Below are 20,659 nucleotides of genomic sequence, written 5' to 3'. Positions count from 1 at the left end.
ATCCCAAACAATAAACAAAAAATGGCTATTCCTAACCAAGATGCAATTCCCATGCTTCTTCTTGTAGGAAGAATGGTTTCTTTTCCTTTCTTTTCCTACTAGAAGGAATTCCTAGGGAAAAGTCTGGCAGAATAGAAAGAGTATTGGATTCTATGTCAGAAGACCTGGGTTGAATTCTTATTATGCCACATAATATATGCATGACTTTGGATTTATCATTTAATCTCTCCCTGCCTCAGTTTCTTCACCTACAAAATGTGTGAGTTGGACTAAATGATCTGTAACTATCTATCTATGACATATCTATCTATCTATCTATCTATCTATAACAAAAACTAAAGTTAAAATCCCTGATCTAATCCAACCTCTTTATTCTACAAAGGAGAAAGCAAAAGGAGAAATGACCTCCTGGCTCTAAATTTATGATTCTTATGATCTACTCAACCAGTCAAAAGAGAATAATCCTTCCTTGGGGAAGAAAGTCAATTATCCATCCTATCTCCCAGAAGTAAGAAGGGGCTCCTCCCCCCTAGGTTGTCAGAATAAACCCACATAAGAGGCTGTGGGAGGATTCCATCATTGGACATCTGTATGGAGGTCATTTTAAAAAAAATATATTTATTTAAGGCACTGGGCTTAAGTGACTTGTCCAAGACCACACAGTTAGGCAATTTTTAAGTGTCTGAAGTTGAATTTGAACTGAGATCCTCCTAACTACAGGGCCAGTGCTCTATCCACTGAATCACCTAGCTGCCCCCAGAGGGCATTTTTATAATAAATAATCATAATCTGGTATTTGTAAGATGATTGCCTGCATCATACTTCATTCTTGCCACTACCATTAAAAAGACAAAGAAATGATAATGTTTTGGTTGTGCGTGTATAACCTATATCAGATACCTTGCTATTTTAGAGTAGAAGAAGGGAAGGATGGAAGGGAGAAAACTTTACAAAAGTGAATACTGAAAACTATCTTTATATATAATTGGGAAAATAAATATTTTTTTGAAAAAAGAAGGGGTAATGTTTAACAGATAAGGCTCAGGTGATAAGAAATAATGAAGGTGATTGAAATTAAAGAAGAAATAAAAATCTCAATGAACCTGAAATGCACAAACCCTTTCCAATATCAAAAAAATGATAACACAACAACAATAATAACCTTCTACATCTTCATCAGGCATTAGGCAGGTTTGGTTATCTGAACTTTCCTCTGGAAATTGAGTGCAATCAGTATCTTCAGGCCACTGAAGACCCACAATCCCAAGCACAGACTCACAACGTTCTTTGGAATGCTCACACAGTGTCCTAGAAAGGTAAATAAAAGTCAGAGGCCAGAACAGTTTTGAGAATTTCAACATTTGATAAATTAACAAAGCATCAATCCAAGCCAAGACTATTTTCCTAAAAAGGTTCCAGCAATTCCCTTCACTATCTGATATACCAGACTTAGAAAGAGTCTAAAAGGTACAGGGATGCCTTCTAGGATAAAAAGCCTACTCCCATCATGGCTTTTTGAGGCTCTTCCCTCCACTCCTCTCATCCAGGTAAGGATAAATGCAGATTCAAGTCTTCAAATAGGGGTATTCTGGATCCTCTTTGTATGGTCCACTATCCATTGAAGTTGGGGACAATATGAAAGATTATTCCCATGGAAAAATCTTTGAAATAGGAAACAAGAGAATTGAGCTCTGATTTCACCTCTTCTACTAATTCATTACGTGATACCAGGCAAGTCACTTCATCCCCAAACACACGAGTTTTCTCTCCTTTGTAGAATATAGAGGCTGGATTAGATCAGGGATTTTAACCTTTGCTTTTGTCAGAGATTCCTTGGTAGAGTGTTGGTACCTATAGATTCCTTCTCAGAATTATTTTTTTAATGGATAAAACAAAATGCATATGATTAGAAAAGAAACCCATTCTATTGAAATATAGTTTACCAATGTAGATTTTGTTAAAATGCAAATTCATGAACCCCATGTTAAAAACTCCAAGATAAGATGTCTTTAAAAAACAATAGTAGTTTAGGGGTGGCTGAGTGGAGCAGTGGATAGAGCACTGGCCCTGGAGTCAGGAGTACCTGAAGTTCAAATCCGGCCTCAGACACTTAATAATTACCTAGCTGTGTGGCCTTGGGCAAGCCACTTAACCCCATTAACTTGCAAAAAATACAACTAAAAAAAAGAAGTAAATTCTCTGGGGTGGCTAGGTGGCACAGTGGATAAAGCACTGGCTCTGGAGTCAGGAGTACCTGAGTTCAAATGCGGCCTCAGACACTTAATAATTACCTAGCTATGTAACATTGGGCAAGCCACTTAACCCCATTGCCTTGCAAAAACTAAAAAAAAAAAAATAGTAGTTCAAATAATATTCAAATCTTTGATTATGTGGCTATAATACATACAACAGCTTCCATAATCTCAGGTCACCAAATTGGATAAATCCCATCATAACAGTCTTTTCTTCAGCAAGGTCTGAGCTTTGACTCAGCAAGAAAAAACATGTACCTGAGACAATGTAACTAAGTCCTCTTCCCTCACAATCAACATTAATCTCTCATACAATATAAACAACTTCATTCAAAGACACTTTGCTTCCAAAGCAATCATTAAATGAGGGAATCACTGAACAGTTTTCATTGCCTACTACAATAGAAGGAAACAAAATCATTTTTCTATTTAATGCTTCCATCAGTATATTAAGAAAAATATAATATGATTTCATAGGGCAGAAATTAGCAGGCATGAATTCTAGCTGTGACTCAATCTGACTAGTCCTGACTCAATCAGCCCTGACTATGTGATCATAGGCAAGCAACTGAACTTCTCTGGGCTAGACTAATTTTTATTTAAAAATTAGGTTTGCCCAGATGATTTCTTCAAATTCTAGAATGCTATGATTCTAAAAAAATACATTTACAAATTTCAAATAGCAATAAAAATTTCAATCTTAAAACTCAAAGTTTTAAACTAAATTTAGTAGAACTGAATCATACTTTGTTATGTTGATAATTAGGATTAGGTCCATAAAAACCTTAATTAAATCATATTACAAATGGTTTTCTTTGGAAAGTTTTTCTATAGAAAAAAAATTAGGAGTTATTTTTGAGGTTTGTAAGATAAAAATTAGTTCATATAATACATAGCAAAATGATTTTATCATCATCAATCAGTTAATAAACCTTTATACAGCATGTACTATTTTCCAGATATTGTGCTAAGCCCTGAGAAAGGTAAAAAATAATACTGCTTGAGATCTGATAAGAGAAGAGAGAGAGAGATTTTGATTAGATATTTATCACAACTAATAATTCAATTTAGGGAGCCAGTAATAAGGACCAGCTATTAGCAAATCAATTAATTAGGGTCATGCTTATACTTCTAGTGTCAACTATAATTATATGTATGAATTGAAGACCCTTAATTTATTTATAAGCATATACATATGTGGAGGGGGAAGGAGGAGTAGATTATGCTACCTGAACTTTTGGGGGAAATATGTTTGTTTTTGCTCTACCTTTGAAGTAAACTCCTTTGTAATATATGAAATCTCATTGATCCTCACTTTTACCCTGAGAGGTTGGTGATATTATTATGCCTATTTTATCCTAGGAAACTGGAACTGAATGAGGCTAAGTGATTTGCTCCAATTCTACACCATCAGCTAATTGTCTAAGACTGGATCTGAACCAGATCTTTCAGAGTCGAGACCCAGCATTGTCATGCTATCCTATCCTGGCTATTTAATGTAATAAGTAATAAAACAAGAGAAATGCTTTCTGTGACATTCATCTTGTAAGTACCATATTCTCTGATAATCCTAACATGCAACTATGAATGTGTGTTGAGGGGAGGTGTAGGAGAGGCTGTGGATTTCCATAGTTGAGGTCATTTGAGGGTACCCAGGTAGAGTGTTGAAAAGGAAGGTATAGAAAAAGATGGCAGTAACTAATATGCTGCCCTGTCCAAAACTTCAAGACTCTAACAACACACCTTTGTTGGATACTTCTACCTTCAGAAAAGCAGGCAAGGACTGAGAAAACCAAACAAATTCATTAGCCTAAAGTAATGTAGTACCCCTAGATCAGAGCTAAGAGTTTTGGGACAAGGAACTATAGCAAGAATATGTTATGTGCCTATAATTATACCTTACAAGGATCAAGTCCTTCAAGATGATTAGACACAGAAATACTCCTTTTCTATGAGATCTGCCTACATGGTCCAAAATCTTTGCCCACTCTCTACATCTCAATGGATTTTTCCCTATGAAATTCAGTTTCAGGAGTTTTACCATCAGTCTTATGAGACTGGCATTCAGATCTTAGTTATTCATATGATCATATGAATCCTTTCTAAACAGCTAAAGAAAAAAAAAGAACCAATATAAAGAAAATTGGGCCCCTCCTTAGAGGACTATGTAGCTTATGTAAACTATGGTTTATGTCTGTATATTTCAATAGGTGAATGAGTCTGTGATCTCACTGATGAGGGGGTCTCCATCCATCATATCAGAGAACCACTTATCCAAATCTTTGCATGATTTGCAATTTCTTATCCACTTTCCCTCAGTGATCCTCCATCAAAGATCCACCCCACATCCTAGAAGTCTTCTTCTGAGTCTTTTTACATTTTGTGGATACTAATAGAGAGTTCAGACTGTCCATCTCCCACTTATACCACTTTTCCAAATTTCCTTCTACAATCATACAATACTTTGGTGATATCCCTCATATCCCTTCGTGTGCTTAGATATTATTAGCATGTATGTCTGTATTACTATGACAAGTTAATTTTCACTCACTGGTATGAAGAATGACCTAAAGAAATCTAAGCCAAATTTATTGTTTTGCAGTTGTACATTTTAAAAAATATTTCCAGTGCTCAACTTTCCACATATTTATAACAAATAAAACTTTTATTTTCTTAAATACGCAGATACCTAGATGACAGCATCTCATAACTCTTCATCTTACACTTGAGTCCTGAATTCTGACTTTTATCATCTAGGCTGCTTATTCATCCCAAGTCAATATTTTAATAAATACATTTCCTTAATGAAGTTCCCTTCATTAGACACAATTAAAAATGTACAACTTAGTTCTCTCAAAATGCAGACTGAATTAGGAATGGTTCAGTGATACTACCTGCAGGGTGGTATATGCTGGTTTGTTTGTTGATCACACTTTGGTACCAAGATAGTGCAAGCGAAGAACATGAGATATTTGTAACAGTTGGTCTGCACAAGGGCTGGGAAGAGGGAAGACTCCCAACTGATTGAAGCTTCTTTCTGAGTCCTATGGCCAAGGTAGTTTGGAAAACTTGTATAATTATAGGGAAGGTTGAGGCAAAGTTCCAGGGTGATTGGCTCACATTGACCTAATGAGAGAGAATATTTATCATTTTAAATGTAGAGTAAAAAGAAATTCAGGAAAATCATCACAAAAGTAGGAGACCAGATCAGAAGTGCTTATTCTTCTCTAAGACATTTCATTTTAGAATAGAATTTTACACAAATTGATGCACCATGGGGTAAGCATAAACAGGAAAATAATATACACAAAGATTATAACAATGGAAGTGAAAATAAGAAAATGAAACTGAACATTACGTAATTATAATTATAATGGCCAAAATGGCCTCTAAAGAAGAGCGGAGAAAACACAATTCCCTCCTTTTATAGGAGAGGTGGAGGATTATGATTGTGGAGTATTGTGAATGATGTCATGTGACACAGATGTGATAGTTGGTTTTACTGAAATGTTTTCCTTTTCAAATTTTTGTTATAAGGGAAGATCCACCAAGAAAGAGAGGCATGCATTTAGAATAGAATGTATTCTAAAAAGAAAATATATTGATTTTTTGAGACTATATTGTATTAAAATGTAAAAGTAATCACTTTTCTCTAATGATTAAAGATGATTTCAATTAAGACATACTATCTTGAACCTATTAAATAGTGTAATATTCTTCATTTTTCCCATTTCACCTATTATTCCCTCTAGCTGCTTATTGAGTACATTAATTCTCACTTTTTAAGTATTCCATTCATCAGATTTGAACACATCTACTCATAATTGTCTCTCCCTATAATACTACAAATAGAAAGGAAAGAGCACAATGCTAGCATAAAAAAACCAAGGAATTTTATTATGCTGGAATTATACAGGGACTGCTATTACACTACTATATTTAATTATGTAATGTGTAACATAATTAAATATATATTATATATTTTATTATATAGAGAGATATGTTTATATCTCTTTATATAATAAACTGACCTCCTAGCACCTGCGTCTCTCTGGTAAATTTAAAAATCAGGCTTCAAGACTGTAATTTAAGAGGGATTTTTTAAAGTATCTTTTGTTTTGTTTTCCTGACTAGGTATCTCCTGTATTACAAGGTAGGTCAATATCTTCTTTGAACCTTAAGAGTCTTAAATTCTTTATATCAAACCTATAACAACATGCTTCCTCAATGAGGCAGGAGAGAGAGAGAGAGAAAAAAAGAATTTGGAATTCAACATTTTAAAGATTATTAAAAATTACTTTTACAAATAATTGCAGAAAAATTAAATATTAAATAAATTTTTAAAAAGAAATTTATTCTTAAACAGTTGTCTGGGGCACTGGAAGATTTAGTGATTCACCCTAACCAAAAAAATATGCATCAAAGGCTGAACTTGAAACCAATTCTTCTGGACTCTGAGAACAAGACTCCAGCCACTATAATTCACTGCCTCTGTTACAAGTCATCAACTGAATATTTGCAAATAAAAGTTATCATGGATAAGATGTCCAAAAGAACATTTCAGCTTGAGGCTGAAAAACATGTACATTCTTCAGTTGGCTCTACCAGCTCTTTTTGTAAGAGTTTGTATGAGTTGTTTAGACAGGTGAAGCTTAAACTTTTTAATCTCTATAAAATAAACAAGACATAACACTTTCCCCTCCTTTTTGCTATATGGAAAAAACTTTCATCCCTTTAACAATCAATCAACAAAGCATTTATCAAATGCCTACAACATTCCAGCTTAGTGTTGGACACCAAGGATGGAAATGTACAAAATGAAATGTGTCCTTTTCTTCAGTTACTTACTTTCTATTGGGAGAAACAACAAATACATATGTAAGTATTAAGGATAGGGGAATTTGATTCCCCCATCCCCAGTTTAGGTGCTGTGATCACAGGATGTAATAAGTTAATGTGTTAACATTCTGTTTTACCTTATGAAAAAAGTGAACACCTGTCTCTGATTGAGGCCAAAGGGATTAAAATCATTGGATGAACAATAAGAAGCCATGAAATTACAGGACTTTAAATAGCTAAACTCTGGAAAGTAGGGGCAGGAATCACTAGTTAAGGAAGAACCTGGACCCTGAAAGGCAATAAGTCTTGGGGGAAGGAGGAGATTTCTTTCTCCCCACCCCATCATCCATAGTTCCTCACAGCAGAGCTAATAGCCTAGAGAGAGATAAAATATTTGGAGATTCAATTACAGACAGTTCAAGGCACAGTGGAAGGAGGAGAAATATATTATAGCCAGAAACTGATAACAGAGATGCAGTTACTTAAGGCTGTAAACAGTCTCAAAGAGAATCACTTCTGAAAAGGGAGGAGAAAGCTGGCTATGGATTGACAAGAACAGGAAGGAAAGACAAGGAGATAAGCATTTCTAGAATGCTTACTATGTGTCAGCAACTAATATCTCATTTGATCCTAATAACATAGCTGCAAGGTAGCTACTGTTATTATCTCTCTTATATAGTTGAGAAATCTGAGGCAAACAGAGTCACAATCTGGTAAGTATCTCTAGAAAGATTTGAACTCAAGTCTTCCTGATTCCAGACTAAGGACTCTATCCATTGAGTGACCAAAATGATGTATGAGAAAGAATCACTATGCCCTTCATGAAGCAGACTCTAGGAGAGCAGCTGAAAACCCCATCCATCAGGATAAAATGCCCCCAGGGAGGAAGCTCTGCTATATTTCCATTGGGAAAGAAAGGACTTCAAGTTTTGTAAGCACAAAGGAATTAATATCTTTGACCATATGTTTCTCTACATGTACACTTCATTCTTTCTATGGATTTATGGGAAAATGCATCCCAGGTTTTTAAAGGGAATGCTTTTCTTACCACCATTTTTAACCATGCCATTTTAGTAATTGTTTTACTAAAATTAATGACATCCGGGCAGAGCCAAGATGGCACCATGAGAACAGCCTTTCCTAGGAGTTCTTTCCAAAATACTTAAAAAACTTTAAAACAATGACTAACTAAATTTTCAAAAGACAGAACCCACAGAAAGATCCAGTGATGCATTTCTCCAGTTCAAGGTAACCTGGAAGATGGTGGGAAGGCTCTGTTCTATAGAGCTGGAGGGGGCGGCAGCGCAGCTAGGATCAATACAACACAGGAGCTCCAGTCTTCTAGGAACAACCCATGGGGTGCCTGGATCCTTGGGAGCACTGGCTCTTGGCAGCAGAAGCAGTTTCCTGACCTGCTAACTCAGGGAATACCAAACATAACTTGGAAGATCAGTGGGGAAACCTCTACCAGAGTGAGTGGGAGCCAGCAGGGCCCTCAGTGCAGTTACAGCTATCAGTGCAGCCCAGATCCCAGGAAATGGAAGCAAGCCCACAAAGCCACCCATCAGGGTGACCCCCGGCCCTGAGCACTCAAAACCACAGAAGGTAAGGGGATGGGAGAAGACTATTGAGGTCTCTCCTCTATACCTGGAACAGGACTCTTGTTCTTTGTCCATATTCAGACCCTGGTCACAGTCTGGGGCCTCCTCTCACAGCTCCAGGGCAGATGCTCGTGGTCATCCACAGACAAAAACACAGGCCAGGAGAGCAGTCAGAGCCTCTCATAAGACCTTGAAGGAACTGAGGTCCCTGTGGGGGTGCCTCAATAATACTCAAAAGCTCAGGAAGCACCCCAAAACCAGGGCACAGGCTGGGGAAATGAATGAACAGAAAAAAAAGGAACAGACCATGGACAATTACTTCAGTTCCATGGAGGATCAAAACACAAACTTAGAAGATGACCAAGTCCAAGCTTCTGTATCCAAAGCTTCCAAGAAATATAGGACTTGGGCCCAGGCTATGACAGAGCTCAAAAACAACTTTGAAAATCAAGTAAGGGAGGTAGAGGAAAAATTGGGAAGAGTAATGAGAGATATGCAAGGGAAAAACCCCACAAAAACCAAGTCAGCAGCTTGGTGAAGGAGAGCCAAAAAAAAAAAAATGCTGTAGAAAATAACATGTTAAAAACGAGTTTAGGTCAAATGGAAAAAGCAGTCCAAAAAGTTAATGAGGAGAATGCCTTAAAAAGCAGAATTGGTCAGATGGAAAAGGAAATAAGAAAGCTCTCTGAAGAAAACAACTCCTTCAAATGCTGAATGGAGCTAAAGGAATCAAGAAACAATAACACAATACCAGAAGAATGAAAAACTAGAGGAAAATGTGAAATATCTCATTGAAAAAAAACAACTGATCTGGAAAACAGATCCAGAAGAGATAATTTAAAAATTATTGGGCTACCTGAAAGTCATGATCAGGAAAAGGGCCTTGACTTCATGTTTTAAAATTTGTTTTTGTTTTTTGAATTTTACAATCCCCCCCCCCAATCTTGCTTCCCTCCCTCCATCCCCCACAGAAGGCAGTCTGATAGTCTTTACATTGTTTCTATGCTATACATTGATCAAAATTGAATGTGTTGAGAGAGAAATCATATCTTTAAATAAAAATAAAATATAAGAGATAGCAAAATTACATAAGAGACCTTTTTAAAGAAAAAAATTAAAGGTAATAGTCTTTTGCCTTTGTTCAAACTCCACAATTCCCTCTCTGGATACAGATAGTATTCTCCATCGCAGATACCCCAAAATTGTCCCTAATTGACATGAGCAAGTCCACCCAAATTGATCACCAACCCCATGTTGCTATTAGGGTGTTCATTCTTCTGGCTCTGCTCATCTCACTCAGCATCAGTTCATGCAAATCCTTCCAGGCTTCTCTGAATTCCCATCCTTCCTGGATTCTAATAGAACAATAGTGTTCCATAACTTCCATATACCACAATTTGTTCAGCCATTCCCCAATTGATAGACATTCACTCAATTTCCAATTATTTGCCACCACAAACAGGGTTGCTATGAATATTTTGGTACAAGTGATGTTTTTACCCTTTTTCATCATCTCTTCAGGGTATAGACCCAGTAGTGGTATTGCAGGATCAAAGGGTATGCACATTTTTATTACCCTTTGGGAATAGTTCCAGACTGCTCTCCAGAAAGGTCGGATGAGTTCACAGCTCTACTAATAATGCATTAGTTTGTCTTCATTTTTTTTAGGTTTTTGCAAGGCATAGGGATTAAATGGCTTTCCCAAGGCCACACAGCTAGGTAATTATTAAGTGTCTGAGGCCAGATTTGAACTCAGGTACTCCTGACTCCAGGGCTAGTGTTCTATCCACTGTGCCACCTAGCCGCCCCAGTTTGGCTTCATTTTTAAAGAATTTCTCCAGAAAAATATTGCCTTGATATTCTAGAAGAAGAGAGCAAAATAAAAATTTAGAGAATCCATCAATCTCTTCCTGAAAAAAATCCAAAAACATAATCCCCAGGATTATTATAGCCAAGTTCCAGAACTCCCAAGTCAAAGAGAAGATATTACAAGCAGACTAAAGGAAACAATTCAAATATCATGGAGCTACAGTCAAGATTACACAAGACATAGCAGTATCCACATTTAGGGTTTGTAGAGCTTGGAATACAATATTCCAGAAGGCTAAAGAGCTTGGAATGCAACCAAGAATCAACTACCCAGCTAAACTGAACATTCACTTCAGAGGGGAAAAGATAGACTTTCAATGAAACAGGGGACATTCAAATGTTCCTGTTGAAATAGCTAGAGCTGAACAGAAAGTTTCAACTTCAGGTACAGGACTCAGGTGAAGCATAGAGAGAGTTATGAGAGATTTAATGATGATGAACTGTGTACATTCCTGCATGGGAAGAGGATACTGATAATACTCATACGAACCTTCTCGTTTACTAGAACAATTAGAAGGAGCTTTTATAGACAAGGCACAGAAGGGAGTTGAATTTGAATTTATAATATATTGTTAAAATGGAGTCAATGGGTGAAAAGGAAATGTACTGGAAGAAAGGGAAAGGAGAGGTAGAATATACTAATATTTCATGTAAAAGAATCAAGAAATAGCTTTTGTAATGGTATGGAAGGAGGGAAGGTGAGGGGAATGAGGGAGCCTTCATTTTCATTGGAAATGACTCAGAGAGGGGCAGCTAGGTGGCGTAGTGGATAAAGCACCGGCCTTGGAGTCAGGAGTACCTGGGTTCAAATCCTGTCTCAGACACTTAATAATACCTAGCTATGTGGCCTTGGACAAGCCACTTAACCCCATTTGCCTTGCAACAAAAAACCCTAAAAAAACAAAAAAAAAAGGAAATGACTCAGAGAGGAAACAACATACATACTTAATAGGGTATAGAAATCTATAAGAAAAAAGAGAGAAAGGGGATGGGAGAAAAGGGACAGGGGGAGGGGGATATAGATGATGGGGAGAAGATAGAGCATGGGAGAGGATAGTCAGATATAACACATTTTCTTTTTTTTACTTTTGACAAGGTGGTGGGATTGGGTGGCATGTCAGGGACCAAGGGGATGGATGGCCACTGGGTCTCTGGGATGGGATTGTAGGCTTTTGACTTCCTGGGCCCAGGGCCTGTACTCTTGTCTGCTTTGCCACTCAGCTGCCCCACAGCATACTTTTGAAGAGGGACAGGATGAAAGGAGAGAGAAATAGAATAAATGATAGATGAAAGGAGCAGATGGAGGGAATTACAATCAGCAACAGCAACTGTGGAAAAATATGGATGGAACCTCTCTGATGGACTTATGATAAAGAATGTGTTTCACCCGAGAGACAGAGCTGATGGTGTCAGAACACAGACTGAAGCACTTCCTTCTTCTCTTTTACTTTATTTCTATTTATCTTCTTCTACACTGTGTTTCAAACATGTTGTCTCTTCTAATAGAACATGAGGTCCTTGATGATTTTGATGACTATACATTTAATTTTGTATCCCCAGCGATTATCGTGTGTCTGACAGAGAGTACTTTAAAAAATATTTTTTGACTATTTGGTTCTAATACCATGGAAGCCTTTGCTTGAACACTTCTAGTAACATATCTGAATCTGAGACTTTCGCAAAGTACTCTCTTCACGGATTTTTAAATGAGATGTACTGTCCACATATCTATCATTTCTAAATTTTATTACTTCCACGACAAGTTTTTTTCATATCAAAAGTTGACTTATTCACTCCTTTCATTTGGGCCTGCCACTAGAGGGAGATCTAATCGCAAACATTTAAGGATGTTGAAAATCCAATAGGATTTTTTCCTTTTTCTAATTTTTTTCCTTTTTTAAAGGAGGGTATGATATAATGCCTAGCAAAGTGTTATTTAGACATATAGTAGTTATTTAAAACATACTTGTTGAATAAATAAATGGATGAATCCTTAAGAGATTCAGGGTAACTTCAACATTTTCAAAACCTGGTTATTTTAAATAGTAACTTTTGTAGTGAAAGTGGTTCAGGCCTACATGGGAAGACTGTGGCAAGCCCTCCTTGGGGTCCTCTTGGAGCCTTGGGCTCCTTCTCTGCCAACTCGGAGGACCAGAATCCTTAGGGGCCCCTGAGGCCTCAGTTTCTTTCTCTCTCAAGAAAGAACCTAGGTGGACTTGAGGTCCCAGCTAGTTTACTTCTGTCAGAGTAGGGCTAGGACTCTTCTGTCCCAGGAGGGCCCCCCTTGGTCCCAGTTTCTTTTAGCCAAAGAGGGGCCCAGGCTCCCAGGCCCTTCCAGATAGGGTCTCTTCCAGGTCTCAGTTTCCACATCTGTAGTGGCTGATAGAACACAGACTACTTAAGTTTCACTGTCTGAATTCTTAAGCACTTTATGTTTCATCATTATTTTTGCACATATTCTCCAAAGAAATAGAGAACAAGGAATACAGAGATTCCATTTATGATTTAACTTTAAGTACTCAGTTTATCAGAATGTTATTCAAGAATTCAATCTTTTTATTCCTATTAACTTTTTTAAAAGTTTAGATATTTTTATGAATATACATTTCTATCTTAAGCACTATTTTCACTTTCAAAATATTCCCTGTAACCTCCAAATTCTCCATGACTCCTCTCACTCAAATAGAAGTCTACCTTGTAACAAAAAAATTCATTTGTCCATGTCAAGATTTTAATCTTATTATTCTACCAATGGACTTGTCAGGAATTAAATTCATTAGAGGATAATCCCATAATAAAATCTAATAAGAATTTGTCACTATGGTGCCATGATCATAATGGGACTTTGAAATGGTAGACTAGACTTACTTGCATAACACTCCCTCAATTCTGCCTTTCCAGATATTTTAACTAGACAAAATAAGAGGAGGAATTATGTAATATTGTTACATCAATTCCAACACTTTGGAAATATGAAGCACATCATATAATAATAAAATTAAAAGCTAGCAGTGACCTTAAAGATCACTAAATCCAACTACTCCATTTTACAAATGGGAATTTTGGCCCAGAGAGATAAGTAACTTACCCAAGATCTCATATGTAGTAAGGAACTCAACAAGTATGCCTCAAATCCTCTAAGGTATCTCTGTTGAGATTGGTAGACATTTCCCTGACTTGCAAGAACAAGATTCATCTACAAGGAAACCTAATAGGTTTGGATTCTCTGTGACAAAGTGATGGTGACAGAAGCTTGGCTCTATAACCCAACCTTCAGATTTCCAAAGGAAGGGTGACCCAGAAACTAGGGTTAGTTTCAAGGTACTACTCTAATAAATAGTGCCTTAATCCCAATGTACCTATATTCCAAAATCATGCTAAGTACCTAAAGATAAAATGTCACCTTTATTTTTAATTTTGGTCCAGAGAGAAAGTCATGTACTATTTCAGTAAGGTTCTTTAACTAAATGAAAAGTTAATGAAAGGGAGAAGACCTCCAGAACCCTAAGATCTAGGTTAAAAATTTTAGATGAGCTAATTTCACCAAGTTTCCATGTCCTCATCTTTAAGATGAGAATAATAATAATCGTACTACCTATCTCACAGAGCTGTTATATGGATTATTATGATTAGATAAGCTGTCTTGTAAAATTTAAAATGCTATACAAATATTTGCTACTAGTTACAGCCTACATCTTCAAAAAAACAGTCAATGAGAAAGTGCATTAAACAGTTTCGAAAGACTAGTTAAGTAAAGACTCAAAGAAGGTTATCTCCACCCCAAGGCAATAGTGTCAAACTCAAATAGAAGGGAAAACCACTAAGACATAAGGACCTCTGCTGGCTTCATCTTGACTTTGAAAGCCATATATTAACTTATCTATTATATTTTTATTTATTTTGTCAAATATTTCACAATTACATTTTAACTGATTCCAGAATGTGGCTGGAAGGTTGCCTGGTATTTGAGGTCTCTGCTCTAACGTATAAGGTAAACATTTCCATCCATTCATTCAGTAGACATGTAATTAATGCCTCTACTTGCTAGGCACTGCATATCAATTATATTTGGTGACATAACAGGAGTAAACAGATGGGGGGAAAGACAATATTGCTATAGTTTCTGTCTATAGGAGGAAAGTTTTTATTTTCCTAGTATTTACTTGCAAGATTGGTAAGGTAGGTAACACAGCAGATAGAACTCTGTATTTGGAGTCAAGAAAGCTTGTGTTTAAACCCACCTCGGACAGTATTTGTGTGACCCTGGGCAAATTATTAAACCTCTCTCAGCCTGTTTCCCAATATGTGAAAGGGGAATGATAATCCCCTACCCTCTCAGAGGTTGAGAGGATCAAGTGAAAAAACATATAAAGAGTACTAAATCTTTAAGCCAATCCTTAAATTGAGTTATATACCATACAATTGTTAGTTGTGCAGGTAGTTATATCATTTATAGACAGAATATTGGACTTGGAGTCAGAAAGACTTGAGTTTGAATCCTGCCCTAAACAATAGCAGGGTGGCCATGGACAAGTTCACTTAATCTCTTAGCTTCAGTTTCCTCATTGCTAAAAATGGGGATAATAACAAGAACCTCATAGGGTTGATATGATAATTATAATAAATATTTGTAATGTGCTCTATAAACCTTAAAGCATAATAAAAATGATAACTATCATTGCTTGCTACTAATAAAGTGAGCTAGTAGCACACAATGTGGCTTCCAAGCTAAAACTTATTGTCTACTTTTAATATTTATATATGATGTAAATAAAATCTAAATATTAAATTATCAGATATTATAAGACAGCAGTTGCAAGTGTTTGTAATGTTACAGAATTAGAGTTGAATAAACCTTAGAAATCAGGCCAATCCACACATTTTATAAATAAGGAAAATGAGACCCAGCAGAGCAATAGAGCCAGAATTTGAAAACAGATCCTCTGAATCCAGAATCTAATTCCCTTTCCACTACAACAAACTATAAAACAGAAGTAAAGAATTTCCCATCAAGTACATGTTTGAATGAAATGAACACCCCCAATTCAAAACGACTAATTTAAAGCTTATAGTAAAATAAGGAAATAGAAATGCAAAGTTCAAGGACTTTGGGGAGGAGGGTAGAATAACTAAAATGAGAACATAAGGGAAAAAAATACAATTCTAGAATAAAATGACAACACACTCTCATGACATAAGTATTCATTTCTTCTGCAAATCATTGTGTTTTCCTAACAAAGTGAAGTTTTCGAACAAACTGATTGCTAATGAATGAAAACATTCAGGCATTTGTCTGCCAGCAATTTTGTTATTTCCTTCCACTTTTCCCTAACTCTCTCACATCCCTGTCCAAAATCATGAGTAGCTGTGACAGGCTATCTTTGGCTTCAGACTAGCAGTTCATCCCAGTTACAAATTTCCAGCTTCAAGCTGGGCAAGGAAATAAATCAGAGAAGTTGCAGAGCAAATTAAAGACCATGATGATAGGAAGGATGTGGCCAAGAAGAGCTATTAATTCCAAATCTAAACCTTTCTGGTGTTCTGGCTGTTTTCACATTCAAGACCAGCACCAAAGCAACACTTCCAACCACCTCCAAGTTCACCTTACTTTGTAGTGCAGGAATTTCTTTACCTTTTTCTGCAAAGCCTGGTGATGCTTTCTCAAAAGAATTTTTTAAAGTGCATAAAATAAAATATATGAGATTAAGCCATCAAACACTTATTAAATATCTACAATGTGTCAGAAACTAGGCTAAGGACTAGATTGCAAAGGAAACCAATTATATTAAAATAGTTATCAAAATATTTTTGAAAAGTGCATGGACCTGCTTTAGTGAATGTTCTTTTTTATATAAATCCAATGTTACATTTGAATGGGAGAAACCAATGTTACATTTGAATGGGAGAAATCAAAATAATTAAATTTGGTTTTTGACAAATCAAAATAATTAAATCTAGTACTTATAAAACAAATATTAATGACACTTTTGTTCTTACAAAATAATTAAATCATGTTTGAAAAACAGAAAACAAAAAAACTTTTCATTTCACTCTAACAGTGAAAAATAATAGCAGCATTGACCAAGATTTTAAAATTTGGTTTGTATTAACACTCATGTTCATCATATATAGTGGAGATGCAAGGATGCCCTCCAGAAGCATTTGCTTTCCCTCTTCTAACTCAGGCCTGCTCCCAAGCAGAACTCCAACTTTCTTTAAAAGAATTCCACAGGATTTGCTTAAGCAAAAATTTGTTATGAGTCTTGGTTTTGGATTTTCGATTTAAAGCTTGATAGTCATTTTTAAGGTAAAACTTTCTGAATGAAAATTGGTACTCTTGATTTCTGAGCATCATCACAATGCCTATCTGAATCCTTGTTTTTTCTAATGAGACTTTTAAGTCTTGCCTTTTCAAATAGCTATTAAATATGCTTTCAATGTTTTAAGAGGAAAATAAGTACACAAAAACACACTTAACATTTTTCAGTTAAACATCATCAGTGCCATCTAAGTCTTTGCCATACCTTGATAAATTATAACCCTGCCTTTAAGAAGAGGCAGTGCAGTGAAAAGTTGAGATGAAGAGGCTAATACAATAGACAAGTGTGTACAGTTGTACTAGCTCTTTGTTAAAAGCCTTTAGGCTTTGAACTTTGCACAAGAGCTTTGTCATTAAAAAAATTTTGCTATTTTTCATTCTTCATTTCCATCTGACAGAACATGAATCCTAAGAAAATTCACCTTATTAACATAAGCAAACATTAATTATTATTCCCTTCCAAGAGGGCTCTTAACATACACTACCAAAAAAACCAAACTTATTTTCTTTATAGTGCACCTTTATGGTTCAGGTCTGTCTTCTATTAATCACACCAAAAGCAAAAATCTCTAAATGTCTGATTATTTACATATGGCATTTGGAAATATTACCTGTTCACATTTAGTTTCTTTCAATCATTTGATTATAAGGGGAAGTTCATATTGTACAGTACATTTGTCTGTGTGGGTTTCAAGTATTTGGGGTTCTGTTCCCAGAGGATGCCCAGTATGCTCTACCCCATGTATCACTTACCATGACGCCAAAAGTGGTCTGCAGAATTCCTGCATGGAGGGACTGGTAGAAGCAAATGGTCATAAGTATCATAGAATGACCAATAGGATACTGAAGATGCTTCATATTAGCACTAGGTTCAGTCCTTGTGACACAGTGCAACTGTGGATGTCCTGGAGCCAGGGAGAGGTCCTCCACCAATCCCAATAGGAGGTAACCCCACCAGAAGCCCAGTAATAGCAGCAACCACCAGCTCACCTAGTGAACATAGGTTGTCGGTTCCAGTGACCTTCTTTAATAAATATTATTGAAGGACAACCACCTGCTCAGGTTGTCTTGAGTTTTTACCTTGTACATTCCACATATCTACAAAATCTTTGTAGCTCTGCCATTTACTAGAAAAGTGGGAATGACCTTTTTTTAAAACATTTTTAATGTCTATTAATTCTTTGCTGCCATTATTTTGCATTGTTGGGATGAACTATAAAGTTTTTTTTCTGTTTTTCAAATAGCATGGAATTATTTTATAAGTACAAAAGTATCATTAGTATTTATTTTAGAAGTGCTAGATTTAATTATTTTGACATATATAAGGCCTAAGCCTACCCCCTCAGAATATTATGTGAGTGCTACTTGTGCCTTGGATAAAGTCTTCATTATTTTTTTTCATAAGCTATGCTTCAAATAGGATGGAAAATAGAATCTGCTCCCAAATAAAGTCTTGCATGTACAGGAGATATTGAACTGCGTGTAATAATAATAATCATAGTAGAAAGCATAGATTTAGACCCCAGATCACAATAACATTTGCTTTTGATTTAGCCTAATCAAGAACAGTGTCTTTCCTTAAATAATGAACTGAAATGCATTTCCTTATTTTGGATTACACCATCTTAAAGACAATGCAAATGAAAGGAGCTGAAGGAGACATCCACATTCAGTGACACATTTATCACCTTACTACTTACTACAGTTGGTCTGATTGCTGTCCGGGTTGCAAAGGGAGCTCCCACTACAGGCATCAAAGCAGGAATTATAGATGCATTTCTGATCTCCTTCTACACATGGGGATTGGTCTGAGGAGAGGAGAAGAACAAAGGAGTAAAGCAGATATTTGATGTTACATTTGTTTTGATCAGAATTAAATTACTCTCATTCTGATAGGTGGGATTTAAAAGAAGCACCTGTAGGGAAGGGGATGGAAGATGTTATAAAATGAGAATTTCCTTTCTGACTCACCCCACTACTTCCATGTTTTTACAAAATCTAGAAATACTGTTCTCAGATTGATCAAATCCTTATAAAAGAATTAACCAAGTGCTAAACACCAGTTATTCCAAAAGGGTTCTATCTAATAGAGGGAGAAATGCACATTCTAGAATAGTATTGTTTTTTATTAGGAAAAAAATGGGGACAGCTATATGGTGCAATGGACAGAGCACAGCCCTAGAGTCAGAAGGACCTGAGTTCAAATCCAGCCTCAGACACTTAATAATTACCTAGACGTGTGACATTGAGCAAGTCAATTATCCTCATTGCTTTGCAAAAAAAATGGGGGAAAAATAGTGTTCTATACTATATTGCACAAAAAACATGGGCTTATGTACATAATTAAAATATTTAATTCAAAAAGTTTTTGCATGTCTTGAATTTGTCTTAAAATTGTATTTCCTTCAACTCTATGCCTCTCTAACAGACGTCATTTCTTGAGTAATAAATACATTCCCAATACCAATAAGATGAAAGCATTCTATCATAGACCAGGTCTTGTGCAGCTGCTATTAATCTTTTTTCTGTTATGTCTTTTGGAAAGAATCATAAACCCAACTGCGATGACCTGAGCATCAGGTTTCTAGTTTCCAAATGAATGACAGTTGTAATGTCAGAATATGCCCTAATTACTTTTCCTTATGTGGAATGGAAGCTGTTTTTCTCATTGACCAATATAGTGATTTCAGAATCGTTAGTAGATTACATAAAAAATAATAAATTACTATTTTCTCTAGACCCTCTAATACTTAATTTCAAATATGTCATCAGAAACAACAGAAAAAAATCTTGTCATATATATATAAATATTGCAAAAAACATAATCACATTTTTATATGATGATTATAAAATGAACAAATAATATTTATATACATATTCCTGTCTATGGATCTACTGGAAAATGTTATTATACTGTCATCTCTTCACCTTTCAGGTAGTGCCACAGTAAACCTCACAATAATCTCTAGGACACTATGATGATCAACAGCCAAAGCAGAGTGCTATATTCATAGTTAGGAACCTGGATTCAAATAATCTCTCAAATACTGGTTAACTGTTTGACATTCACATCCCTTATACCTCAGTTTCCTCATCTGTAAATGGAAATTGAGGCAACCAAGTCATAGCTATAAAGATCAAATGAAATCTATATATATATATATAAAATACTTTACAAAGCTCTTATTTTTAATTTTAACACTATATAACCATCATCATCAGCTAGGATGAGGCCAAAAACTGACTAAATGAAAAAAATTTTCTGTATGGTCACAAAAATAAACTAACAAACATTATTTTCACCATGCTAGAATATTTAAAAACTGGTGTAGTAACATTTAAATACAATGTCTGAGGCAAAACTGTGTGATGCTTGAACAGAGACCACAAATTAAGTGTTTCACATATGGACACCAGACATATGATAAAATACATGCAAGATATATTTCTTGAGAACCATGAAAAATTAAATTATTTCTTAGTATATGGCTATTTCAGGAAGCTATTAGATCTTGCTCTGGAATTTAATTTGTCCATTCTAATAAAAAAATTACTAAACTCTGGGATCTTTCCCCTCTACCCATTTTCTTCTCATTGCCTTTTTGCCTATAGGATATTTAACTGTGTCTAAATTACTTTGGGTTTGTTTTTTTATTTATCTTTAGTTTTATTTACATCAAATAATAAAACTCAGGAAAAGTTAACTGAGTGTCATGTGTTACTTCACAAGTTTTCTAGTTCATTATTGCTCTAGGGATATGTTACATTCTACATAAACA

At 35.7% G+C, this 20,659-nt stretch overlaps 1 protein-coding gene across 2 annotated transcripts in view; it reads right to left on the bottom strand.

The window, feature by feature from the left end:
• The window catches only part of CORIN (corin, serine peptidase), a 211,302-nt gene that overhangs the window by 41,430 nt on the left and 149,213 nt on the right, over positions 1 to 20,659 (bottom strand). For both annotated transcript variants that reach the window (XM_074229502.1, XM_074229503.1), the window contains 3 exons: positions 18,581 to 18,688; positions 5,147 to 5,378; positions 1,163 to 1,308 (listed from right to left, as the gene is read on the bottom strand). In XM_074229502.1, the coding sequence (XP_074085603.1) occupies positions 1,163 to 1,308; positions 5,147 to 5,378; positions 18,581 to 18,688 (486 nt within the window). The remainder of the gene's footprint in view (positions 1 to 1,162; positions 1,309 to 5,146; positions 5,379 to 18,580; positions 18,689 to 20,659) is intronic.

The sequence above is a fragment of the Macrotis lagotis genome, chromosome 3, assembly GCF_037893015.1.
Source record: "Macrotis lagotis isolate mMagLag1 chromosome 3, bilby.v1.9.chrom.fasta, whole genome shotgun sequence".
NCBI classification, from domain to species: Eukaryota; Metazoa; Chordata; class Mammalia; order Peramelemorphia; family Peramelidae; genus Macrotis; species Macrotis lagotis.
Note: the sequence above shows the minus strand (reverse complement) of the source record. Positions and strands in the feature narration are given on the sequence as shown.